General features: G+C 37.7%; 2 protein-coding genes across 2 annotated transcripts; one reads left to right on the forward strand and one right to left on the reverse strand.

Annotated features, from left to right (window-relative positions):
* Nucleotides 1–96: 96 nt before the first annotated feature.
* Nucleotides 97–5,450, reverse strand: atpaf2 (ATP synthase mitochondrial F1 complex assembly factor 2). Its single transcript, XM_041973210.1, has 8 exons — nt 4,914–5,450; nt 4,780–4,824; nt 4,461–4,609; nt 3,982–4,079; nt 1,782–1,862; nt 1,541–1,653; nt 1,238–1,353; nt 97–959 (listed from the first exon to the last, which is right to left on the reverse strand). The coding sequence occupies exons 1-8, from the start codon at nt 5,029–5,031 to the stop codon at nt 822–824; spliced, it is 858 nt and encodes a 285-aa protein (XP_041829144.1). The 5' UTR covers nt 5,032–5,450; the 3' UTR covers nt 97–821.
* A 36-nt stretch (nt 5,451–5,486) lies between these two features.
* LOC121632050 (glucose-induced degradation protein 4 homolog) lies at nt 5,487–10,791 on the forward strand. Its single transcript, XM_041973211.1, has 6 exons — nt 5,487–5,852; nt 6,285–6,344; nt 7,233–7,340; nt 7,427–7,528; nt 7,625–7,755; nt 9,347–10,791. Exons 1-6 carry the CDS (start codon nt 5,661–5,663, stop codon nt 9,408–9,410), a joined length of 657 nt encoding a protein of 218 aa, XP_041829145.1. The 5' UTR covers nt 5,487–5,660; the 3' UTR covers nt 9,411–10,791.
* The last annotated feature ends 1,841 nt before the right edge of the window (nt 10,792–12,632 follow it).

Genomic DNA, 12,632 nt, shown 5'->3' on the forward strand with positions numbered 1-12,632 from the left:
GTTTTATTTAACAATAAACTTTGCTGGCATACAGAATTTCAGTTTATATCAACAAAAATAGCACTTTATATCAATGAAAATAAACAATTAACAGAGTCAGGTAATCGTATGCATTTATTCCTTTGATCCATGTCAACCCTGGGTTTTGTGCATTTTGTTAAATAGTATGTAGTCCACTTTTTGTGCAGAGGAGAGAAAATAGATGTAAAGACTTCCAATTTTTACCTTCTACCATACCAGAAAAATACCATAATTGAACATGAGTAATTAATCACTGCCTTCAGAATATCTAATTTAATAATAATTTTGCACATCCAGTGTGCTCCTACCAAACACTTCACAGCACATTTAGCTTGGATGGGATTTTTATACTGTTAGGTCAGAATATGTGCTCTGCAGAATTCAAATTTTGCTTACATGAAAAAGCAGGCACGGAAATTAACAATCCATCACCAAACAGACAATATCATCATTCACTGCCTTCAGGCCACGTGCCAGTGTCCAGAATGAGAACGGGCTAGAAACAGCGTGGAGACAGTCACACTTGGCAGCTGCCACATATACAACTCTGGGGGGGGGGGGGGGGGGGGGGAAAAAAAAAGACAACCAGTGTGATTTACTGGAGTGAGATGAATGTTACAGCTCACTGACAAAACAGATGTCACTGCTAAATAGAGCAATCTGAATATGGTGTGTTGGATATAACTGGATATAGAACTATTCAAAAATTCAGATGGTTGGGTTGTTTCAGGGTAGATTCACTGCATGTTTTCTAAGACTTCCATGTTGATCTATGAGACAATGGGTGATCCTAGTCCTTCTCAGTCCTGCATAAGTTTGCGTTTGACAGTTGAAGTCTCAGATGAGAGTTGAACAAAAAGAGCTCCTGCAGCAGTCCGCGCCCTTAACTCATACATGTCATAGTCATGAGCCCATTCCACATTTCCCCACCGTCGAATCTGTCAAGGAAAAATAACATTTAAGCGTAAAAAAGACAATAACTTGAGACTTTGTGAGAAAAGCACCATGATTAGTTTTTTTGGATCATTTCTGCAGTGTATTGTACATTATATGCTGCCAGATTAGATAGAATCAGTTCTATTGTGACACTTCCCTTCAACAAAATTCACACACCATGATGAAGCAAAGAATCACCTTGCAAAACTAATTATTGTGAAACAACAAGCTAAAAACACTGCTGGAAAATTCTGGTTACTCTGCGGTACTTCCTACCTACCTGGTATTCCTCCTCCAGTCTGGACAGCAGCACAGCCTGCTCCACGCTCAGGTGTCTGTCAACCATCCCCAGTGACAGCACAACAGACTTCAGCTGGGTGATCACAAACTCAAGTCCTGCACAAGATAACCACACTTTATAGTTAAAACATTCAATACCACACCAACTTTAGTATTAAATATTACAGCAACTCTTAACTTCCCACCAAACATTTACAGTTATCAATTAAACTCAAGCTTATTATTTTAAAACCAATATCCATTTCATAAGAACATCTAGTTGTTGGGGTTAGGGATGTTCTACCTGTCATGGACCAGAGACTGTATGAACTGAGGTGTTGTCGGAACGTGTCTTTGGTTGCCTCTGGAATATCAGGACCCAAAATACTAGAAGAGGAGCCAATTGTGACGTTGTACCTGCATTTAAGTTGTGTAAGGACAGAGATTAGGAGAATCATTTTTCCAGCACCATCACTTAAGCATGTTTGGTCTCTTAACAACAGCTGATGAGCTATGACTGCAACAAAAGCCAGTGCTGTTTTTACCTGTTTTCAATCCAGTGCAACACAGGATCCCATTCGTTCTTCTGTAGCTCAACCAAAGCAGGAGGTTCCTCTACTCTGTAACTGCAAAAACACATCTTTTAAAGCACCAACAATATCTCTGACAATATCTGCAAAATGTTGGTCCCATGTTACTTCTTTTGATGCTGTCCCTTGCTTTCTTCTAAAAATTTGAGTTCTAACTGAAATATAATATCTTAAAATGACACTGGGGGGATTTCTGTGACTGAAGTCACAACCAGCTCAAAACACAAACTTTGCACTTTTTTAGGGATCGTCTTGGTTTGAAGAATGTCATCAGTGAGGGCTCAGATTTGCATTATATTTTTACACCACAGCTTCCAGCTCAAGCGGTGTTGGATCATCCAAATCTGCCCACATCAGAGATTTACTTTGTTCCATTGAAAGCTATGCCCACTAACTACTAACCCAGCCCACTACAGCAAACCCTAAACAATGGAACCTTACGTGGGTGGGTTTAGATCTAAGCAGAGGTTAGTGATTTACTTGTAGACCGCAGACAGACAAACTGGTCTGAGAGTAATTATCCAGCCTCCACATCTTTATCTCCACCCAGCTTTAACTTCTAATCATGTTGCATTCGCTGTACCTTGGAAGGTGGAGGTCAAAACTCATTTGGTCTTGCTTTGTGCTTTATTACTAATAGAGGTGTAATAATACATCAATCTGTCAATCATCATTATGTAAAAATATTAAAAGCTCGATATATATATTTTTATTTTATATTATTATTATTTATAAGCATATAATTAAATTTTGTCCCCTGGATGGAATGAAAACTGTGTCATTGTGATATCAACAAACATTTAAACGATGTCCACTGAACTGACATGATATTGTATTGTGACTCTGAGGTATTAACAGCAAATTTTTATCTCCAGTAAAGCTGTTTGAACTGTATCTTTGTGGTATTTTGACCAAAATATGCTATGAACGTTTCATTAAGACTTCATGAAATTGTGTGAACTTCTTAAAAAAAAAGAAGGCATAGTTAATCTCCTTTAATACTTTGAATAATTTAATTGAATCTATTTTACAATCCTACAACACTGTTTTCTAACATTAGGGCAAACATTTTGTAGAATGCAAAGAGAAACCAAAATGCAATTATTTGCACATAATATATCACATCAAACACTGAACCTGAACCTTTAATCCATTTCTAATTATTTAGCATTTTTAAATGATTCAGAATTAGCTGGCAGCAAATGAGTAAAAACATCAATGCTAAAGCACTTGGTGGAACATCTTAAGTTAACTGGAAACAGTTTAATCAAAATTAAGTAAAATATCTCTTTCAGAAGGGGAAATAGTTTAACAATTTAGTAGTCATCTGTCGTAATAAGGTTTAAAAACATATTTAAAACAAATGTGATTTAATATTATTAATCGTGTGAATGAAATTGTTAACAGTAAATATATTATTTTCTCAATTCTATTATTGTATGTGTCACAGTAGCCATTTTTTTCTTTTATATTTCGATGTAAACTGATTTGGGGTACATACATAAAGAGGAGGCCCTAATGTAATAAAGAATTATTTCCAGGCTTTTAGGGGGCACCTCACTCAAGGATTAAAGCCAGACGTGATTCTCTAGTGACAATCAGGAACACATCTTTACAGACCATCACTGAACACACCTCATAGCTTCATGAAAAAAAATGCAAATCAGCATAGTAACTCATTCACCGTTCCCATTTGGAGTGCATAATAATCTACCTGTCAATCGTCTCTGATAAAATGCACCGTTACTGGGACACAAGATTCCAGGGTGGCACAGATCAAATGTGAGAGCTATTGATCCTGCCTTCTAAAATGAAAACATGACTTTGGTTTTGGTCATTGTAAAGTTAAGCTGACTTTGTGGATAAGTGTGATGCTGAATCTCGTGGGCAAATTAAACATGATGTCAATAAATTTTAACTAGAAAGGTCTGAATTTAGTGAGATTAAGGATATTTAAAATCCATGCTGTCAACATCCTGATCTCACTCCAACAGTTGTTTAAAATCACTGATGTGTAAACATTAATTAGAATGGCCCTTAATCTCCACAGAAGTGTAAATTGATATAAATCAGCTTTGGTAGTCCAAGAATACATGGAACACTGAATAAATCATAGTAATTAATTAACATAAATAAATACAAATGAGGGAGATACCAGATGGTGTCCGTCTCCAGAAACTTCAGAGCAGCATTGATCATTTGATCCTTGTCGCGCTGAGTGGGATTGTCCAGAGCCGTGTTGCACAGAGTGGTCTGCAGGAAGAGTTTGCCCATTTTATCAGTTCTGTCAGCCCAGCTTTAAGTTATTACCCCCCTTACGTAAAACAACTGCAAACATGAACACGGTAGAGCATTGTGTATTCAATTAAGTGTTGATTCAAAGTCAGTTCTGGAATAAACTTCTGTCTGCTGATGGATGATCAGCACTTTTTAGAATTATGATTGGTTTTCTGGCCACATTTAAGATACAAGATGGAGCATTTTTCAGAGCTTAATTGTCAAATTGTAAATTTTGATTTCATATATGTGTAGCTGAAAATACAGTAAAACTCATCTGTAGCACATAAATATACATACAACTCCAAATGCCTTCAGACTACTAGTATACCAGAGCTTCAGAATGGCGGATCATACCAGATGCATGGTGTAGAACTTGAGTGTGTCTCTTTGAGCATCCCACTCGGTTGCCACGGCAATGGCCAGGGCTTCATTTGGCACTGTGAACAGCTTTCCCCCTGGAGTTTTCAGTTTCCTCTGGTCAAGGTTTATCTCAAACAAACCATCTATATTGAACATATTTTTTAAAATAGAAAAAGTCGTTGAGGAGAGGAACAGCACAAGTATGGGAACAGAAAATAAAAGCAAATACTGCTAAGCTAATGTTTGAAAAATGTCTGATGGTTACTACACACGTCTTTTTTTTTTTACTAATTATACTGTATACAGGGCTTACCTTCACCTTGGGATATGCTTACATCTTGATAAAATTTCTTCCTTTCTGGTAAACAGCATAATGTCAAATCAGTTCATTTAAAGCACAAGTAATCTCCACAAACACTGGTTTCAATTACACATTATTTATCTTACCGACTGATGCTGTGGAGTATTTTGGCGTACACCTGGTGAGCTGACGTCTTGGGCACACTTTAGAAAGAGAAAAGGCATTTCTAAACTGCCTTTGAAGCGTAACTATGCCTCTAAACATACTTCAAATTAACTGAAGATGGGAGGCTACTGTAGCTGAAAACAGAGACGACTGCAAAACTATCTGTTTCTTGCAGTTCCTCACTAGATAAGATACAACATTATACACGTAGATGGTGTTTTTTTTTATCAATCAGAATAACTGTAAAGTCGTTATGTTTCTGTTCAGAGCTTTTCCATTTGTTTCTCCTCTATCACATAGGAGCTCCTGCATTCAAAACCACGCGTGTGTGACCTTCGGTAACAGACGGCGTCGTAAATACGCTTAGATTTGGGGAATGTAGTTTTCTGAGTATATCAAATTATCCTTACACAACAACGAAAAAACTACACACAAATGTTCACGTAAAGTCTTCCGCACGTTAAGCCAATGAATTTTCAGGAACTTCGTAAGGTGAACTCATTTGACCAATGAGAAAGGCGGATACTGCTGATCACAGCGCAGCCTCGAAGTCCACTTAGTTCTCTGGAAGCTTGGTGCTTGGTAAACTGAAGTGTAGCGGAATAAAGTGGAATTTGAATGTTGGCGAACCTCTTCAGTACTTCTTTAGCTGTTCGTAGAAGCCGACAGAGTCCCTCGCCCGCACGGCCACTGACCGCAGTTGGTGCCCAGCCAGCGAAGCGGGAGCCATGCCTGTCCCCGCTGGATACCTCAGCGACTCCCCCGCCGCGGCCTTTTCATCCTCGGCCTCACTTATCCCGCCACCACCGATAAACACTCATCAACCCGGTGTTGTCACCTCGCTCCTGTACAGCGGCTCCAAGTTTAGGGGCCACCAGAAAAGCAAAGGGAACTCTTACGATGTGGAGGTTGTTTTGCAGGTGGGGCCGTGAAGCCGATGATTCATTATTCAGTTGAGATGTCAGAGGTACTTGATGTGTCAAACTGACGGTGCGATGACTGACAGCTGGAAAATCAGTCCTGGCCTGTCCTGGAGTTAGTCGCATAGCTGTGGATGTAACAGTGCGAATTTATTCAGACAACACCTACTAACCATAAACAGACCCCATTATTAATGTTTTAAATGTCCTGTAACAACTGTAGTGTCACAAAATACTGCTTTAAATGTTTAATTAGCTAAAGCAGTTGTGTGAAGATCAACTTAAACTGCGCTTTAAACGTTTTTTTTACAGGTTTTGCAGAAACATAACTTTAGCTCCAGATGACACACCCTAGTTATCATTTGTATGGAAGAACCTGGTATAGGCTTGAAGTAAATGGCAATAATGTATGTATATATATTTCTGTTAAAGCACGTCACAATGGAGGATTCTTACTTATGTGGCTACCTGAAGATTAAAGGACTGACAGAGGTGAGTTTTATCTCCTTATACAAAGCCTCACAATTGTCATTTAGACATTTTCAGTCATTCTCTCTGCACATTTTCTTTAGCTGCAAGAGGTTTTGTTAACCCTCTCCAATCGGTCTACTTTTCCAAAAGCCACCATAACCCCACACACACCTTTCTAACCGGGATTGCATAACCTCCAACTCATTGATGGATTTGTTCTTTCATTGAGGATCATTTCATTCGTGTAATTTCAAAGTTTATTTCAAACATGTTCTTTTATTTACAATATTTACACTATTTCATGACTCTGTTGAAAGTTTCTTTTATAGTTAAGCTTGTCTTTGAAAGGGACTGGGAGCAGATTAATCAATGACTGTATGCTTCTCAGTCCCTGAGGCAGCATTGCCAAACAATTATATTTCCACCATTGTGCTTCACAGTTATGAAGTTCTCTTGAAAACTTATTTCTCTGCACCTTTGTGTATTATGTCCATTCTTTCAAAAGGTCTGCTCTGTGTCAGTAGGTTTATTGGCAAACTGCTCTGTTTTTTCCCCCAGTTAAGGTTTTTTAAAATTGCTTTTAGGATCCCATAAATGTTGGGGTTTATGTTTTTTGAGTGCATTAGGCTAAATTTAAAAATAATCCAACCAAAATTGTGAATCTGATTAAGTTTTGATTGTGTGTCATTTGTTTGACTGTCACTTTTTCTTTGTTTTTTTTGTTTTGTTTTGTTTTTTGCAGGAAACCACACAGTGTTGCTTCTGTATCTGTCTTGTTTCTGTCAATAAATTAGAAACAATAAATGCTAGGATAAAAGGGAATGGTTGTTTCACTTTTTCACTCCCAAAGTAAAGGAAAGAAGATGTTTTGGGCAAACAAAAGAAAACACTGCTTGCTTATGCTTACAGGAATATCCAACGTTGACCACGTTCTTCGCTGGAGAGATCATTAGCAGGAAGCGGCCATTCCTCACTCGGAAGTGGGATGCAGACGAGGATGTGGATCGTAAGCACTGGGTAACGTGAAGCCTTTTTCTCTTTCTGCAAACGACCTCCACACTAGACTGACTGAGTAACCTTATCTGTTTACTTTTTGCATCAAGGGCAAGTTTCAGGCCTTCTACCAGTATGCAAAGACATTCAACTCTGATGAGTTTGACTATGAGGATCTGAAGAGCTCTGACTATATTTTCATGAGGTGGAAGGTAAGACCCCCCACCTTATGTTTCCTGTGCTGTACAGTTAAAGTTATATTTGAAAAGTAGCTGCTGTCATTTCTCACCTTCCTCTACCCCCCACAGGAGCAGTTTCTCGTCCCTGACCACACAATCAAAGACATCAGCGGCGCTTCCTTTGCTGGATTTTACTACATCTGCTTTCAGAAATCAACAGCAACAATTGAGGGCTACTACTACCACAGAAGCTCTGAATGGTAAACGCAGCATAAAATAAATTATTTTATTATAATGCTGAGTAATGTCAGGAATATTAAAAAGTGGGCTTGCAGCTAAAAGGTTACTGGATTTATTCCAGCACAACTGAAGGTAAAGTCTTTTAAAAACACAGAATACAAACTTCTGCTTTTGTCAAGTTGGCTTCAATTCTGCATTCCTACGTGTGATCCCATGGGTGTCTCTTTTTTAAAATGATTTCAGGTTAAAATGTGCAGCTTGTTGAGAAGTTTGTTGCATTGGGTTAATATCATCCTGCGAGGTTATAAGCAAACTGAAGCTTGCTTGTTCTCCTTCTCTTGTGTTTTAGGGTTTTTTTTCCTCCTTTTTTGGCATTCTTTGGCATGTCTTTCAGCTCTCCCCACATAATGGTTTATTGTTTTAAAAAATCCTATGATTTCACTCCATCGCTTTTTTTATTTTGGTGTACTTCTCTCCTCTGAGCAAAGACTTGGAAGCTTTTTTGCTGTTTTCTCCAACCACAGAATACTTTTAGCTTGATGTTAGATTTTTCCAAAGTGGACGATGATTCAGAGCCAGCATCTTTGCCACATTATGACGTTTGCATTTAGCACATTTGTCTAGATTCAGATAATAACAAGCTGAATTTTATGAAAGAAAACTTTCTTCTTTGCCACTTCTAATTTTCCCAAAGCAGAGTGTGTATGTTTTTTTTTTTAACTGGTTATCCAAAAATATAACAACTTTTTTCCAACTTTGCTGTTTTGATTGAACTTATTTAAAAGTGTTTCTTTATAGGTTGAGAAACAAAATATTGCTGTAACTTCTTAAAGTTTCTTTTTTATACAATAGACTCAACAACACCAGATATTGGATTACCTTGTTCTTTATACTAGTCTTTCATCTTTTAATGTTGTAAGGGTGGAAATACCAGCAGTGGGAAGTCCCATCAGTATCAGTTATAACTACATGCAGCTGTGATATGAGTGACTAATTACGGTGCATTACACGTCTCATTTTTTCTGTGAATATCTTGTGTTTGTGAAAGCAGTGTGAGCATTACCACTTATTGACCACTCAAATTACACATAATGAAAAACGGATGTATTATAATTTAAATAGATAAGCAAATAAAAACTCTTATTACCGGAAAAGAAGCATTTGAAGATCAGCTTGTGTTTTAGGAACGCATTGACTTTATTTTTTTATTTTTATTTTTTTTCAGGACATTGTGTAGAGACGAAACATTGTTTTTTAAAACAAACATTCCCACATATCCTGCACATATTTTGTCAGATTAATGCTTCTTAAGTCAGTAAGCTCTTGGTCATACATGAGTGTATGCAAGATGGAGTTATTCAGCTGGTGTGGAGTGCAAAGCTGTGCAGGGCCCCCTTTTATTTATTAATTTATATATCTATGTCTTTAATTTTCACATTTAAAAACACCCTGCCCATTTCCAGGTAGAAAGCTATGTTTGGTTTACATGCAGTCATATGAAGTAGTTGGAAGAAGTGCATGTCATGAAGTTAGTTTTGTCACTCTAATAAACATTCAGTAAATGCTTCTGCTGTCTACAGATGCTAACATGTATGTGTTGATCCACTGCAGGTACCAGTCTTTAAACCTCACCCATGTTCCCGAGCACAGTGCAGCCATCTACGAGTTCCGGTGACCCCCGCCAGCACCGTGGATTGTTTAAAAAAAAATTTTTTTCCCTTTTCTTTTTTTTTTTTTTGGTTCAGTGACTTGAGGCAAAGCAGAGGTCTGCAGATGCTACTGAGAAAGAGAAGGAAACGGACATGGGAGGATAATTTGAGCTTCTGTAAAGTACAGACTCCTAACATTCTCTTTAAAAGTGGATGAGCAGCTGAGGATGGGCACACAGGACACGGGACAGATGAATGTATGTATGAGGTGAAAACAGAAAGAAGGAGCATGCAGTTCTGCTCCCTGGATTGAGCTTTTGAAGTGAGAACCAGCAGCAGAGACTGAGTGTGGTTCTTATAGAGTATCCTTTTCTTCATTTGTTTTGACGTCTGGTTTTATAAAATGCTTGGCCCAGTATATTGAGACACTTTATAAGCCTTATTGGGAATTCCCCTTTTTGGTTTGCGAATAGGAAAGTTTCCAACTTTTATCCAGTTGAGATGGAATGAGCAGCGTAAATGGATTAAACTGCTGTTGGACAAGGATTCCTCTGAGGAGTCTGCTATTGAAAACATAACCTCTAAGGGAGTAAATCACCAAGTCTATAAGGAGGGAAAGCAAGAGTAAAGTAAAGGTTTATTATTACAGCTCTTTTGGCTTGAAAAGGCTAGAAAGAGTATTTTTAAGCTAAGCTAGTCTGCCTGTTGAGAGTATATTTTCTTATTTCACTTGATAATGGACAATGAGTGACATTTTTAAAGGTTACAATCTGAGAGACACAAAACAAGCTTTTCCCCCCATACGCTCATGAAATTGCTTTGGATATTGTTACATAGGATTGCTGTGGATTTTCTTCTGTTGAGTTATATTTGCACAAAGACTATATGTCATTAAAATACTTGCAGAAAGGATACATCACAGTACATGAGCATCGAGGTTTAGCAGTTTGTGTAGTTTTATTGCATGGTGGGTTTAGAGCTAAAACGATATCATGAAAGTATTCAACAGTATTTTCTACCCCTCACTCTTTTTACCATTTGTGTTTTTAGTTAAGATCCCCACTACCTTATGTTCATGTCCCCTCAACTATGCAACTCTTTAGAGATAGCACTGTCCAAACAAAGGACCCTGAGGTTTCAGGGGCAGAAATTGTATCCAATCCTTAGATTCTATTTAAAAAACAAAAAGAGATTTATCTTCATTTAAAATATTTTTATTAAATTGTCTATGATAACACTCTTCCCCAATGATGTTTCTCTTCCATGTGATAGTGCCATGTTTTTAAAGCTTGCCAGAGTTGTAATATAACAGATCTGAAGTGTGTTTGTGAATAAGCCTGGATCTGATCGATGGTGTGACTGTAAAGAGTGGGTTGTGGATTTAAGAAAAAAAAATCATACCAAAACACCCTCCACTGTGTCTTGTTTTGTTTTTGATCATCATACTTTGTTGTTTATAACTTCATACATATACACATAATAACTTATTTGCCAACATGATTAATAATTTAACTCGTTTATACTAGAAGAGGATAACAGAAATGTTATGAGTGCACAGAAACTAGTCTGAGTAATCCTGCACTGCCATCTGGTGGGGTTATGAAAGAAGTTTTAAATTTTGGGAAACGCTGAACATGCACGGACAGCTTACAGACAGACGTTAAAGAATTACTGGTCTACAAAATAGCTAACTTAAAACTATGTTGGAAAGAAACAAAACTGGATTATCAGTGTCATAAGAGCTTAATCTCTGGATTCCAGAAACATCTAAATATCTGCATAAAATTCCATAGAAATACATGAACTAGCACATATAGATTTAAGTGCTGTTTGAGTGAACTTAATCATGCAGTTGTATACAACCCCATTTCCACAAACGTTGGGTCACTTTACATATAACTAAGTAAAAACAGAATTCAAATGATTTCCAAGCCTCATGTAATTTTTTGTTCCCTTTAGAACACAAAAAACATCCAATGTTGAAATTGAGACATTTTACCATTTCACTGAAAATATTAGTTCATTCTGGATTTGATGTTTATGGAATAGCCAAAAAAAAAATGTCTGCAAAAAGTAGCTGGCATAAATAAAAAACAACTGGAGGGGGATTTCACAACTAATTAAGTTAACTGGCAACATGTAAATAACGTGATTTAGTATAAAATGAGCATTTCAGAGAAGCAGAGCCTCTCAGATGTGAAGATAAACAGAGGTTTACCATCAGTGACAAACTGCATCAAACATTTGTCAAACCACTTCAGAAAAATGATAAAATTACAAAGACTTTGAATATCCCACTATGGACAGTGTATAATAATAAAAGATTGAGAGAATCAGGAGGAATATCTGTGTACATGGGACAAGGCTGATGGTCAAAACTGGATGCTCATGATCTTGGGGTCCTCAGGAGACAATTAAAAACAGGCATCTACTAAACATCTCTGCATGGACCCAGGAACTTCCAGAAATCACTGTCTGTGACCACAGTTCACCCTGAAATCCCCAAATGCAGGCTAAAGCTTTGTCATGCCAAGAAGAAGAAGCCATATGTGACCATGATCCCGAAACACCACAGTCTTCTCTGAACCAAACCTCATTTAAAATGGTCTGAAGTCAAGTGGAAAACTGTTCTGTGGTCAGATAAATTAATATTTAAAATTCTTTTTGGAAGCATAGGATGCCGTGTCATGTGGGCTGAAGATGAGAGGGACCATCCAGCTTTTTATCCCTAGACAATTCAAAAACCAGCATCTCAGATGGTATCAGGGTTACATTAGTGCTGAGTGGGCAGTTTACACATCTGTAAAGTCACCAACAATGCTGACAAGTACGAGATTTTAGAGCAACAACAGCTCCCATACAGACAACGTCGTCTCTTTCATGCAAGGTTTTGCATATTTCAGCAAGACAATGCTAAACCACATACTGCATTCATCACAACATGGCTTCACAGTAGAGTTAGGGTGCAGAACTGGTCTGACTGCAGTTCAGATCTTTTCCTGGTTGAATACATTTGTTACACCATTAAATACCAAACATGTCAGATGCAGTTCTTCTTTCATAATCATGTCAATAAAAGCAAAGCTTCCTTTCTACCGCACCCTCTAACATGCACATGCCAGTTGTTGCAGCTGAAATTCCAGGTCATTCATTGTCAGGGGCAGGCCTGCTGAGCAGCTAGAATCCTGCATGAGACAAAAATGGGACAACATTCCAGCAACTGGTCTCTTTACTTTGGAAAACGTTTT

Source organism: Melanotaenia boesemani, chromosome 21 (assembly GCF_017639745.1).
Source record: "Melanotaenia boesemani isolate fMelBoe1 chromosome 21, fMelBoe1.pri, whole genome shotgun sequence".
NCBI classification, from domain to species: Eukaryota; Metazoa; Chordata; class Actinopteri; order Atheriniformes; family Melanotaeniidae; genus Melanotaenia; species Melanotaenia boesemani.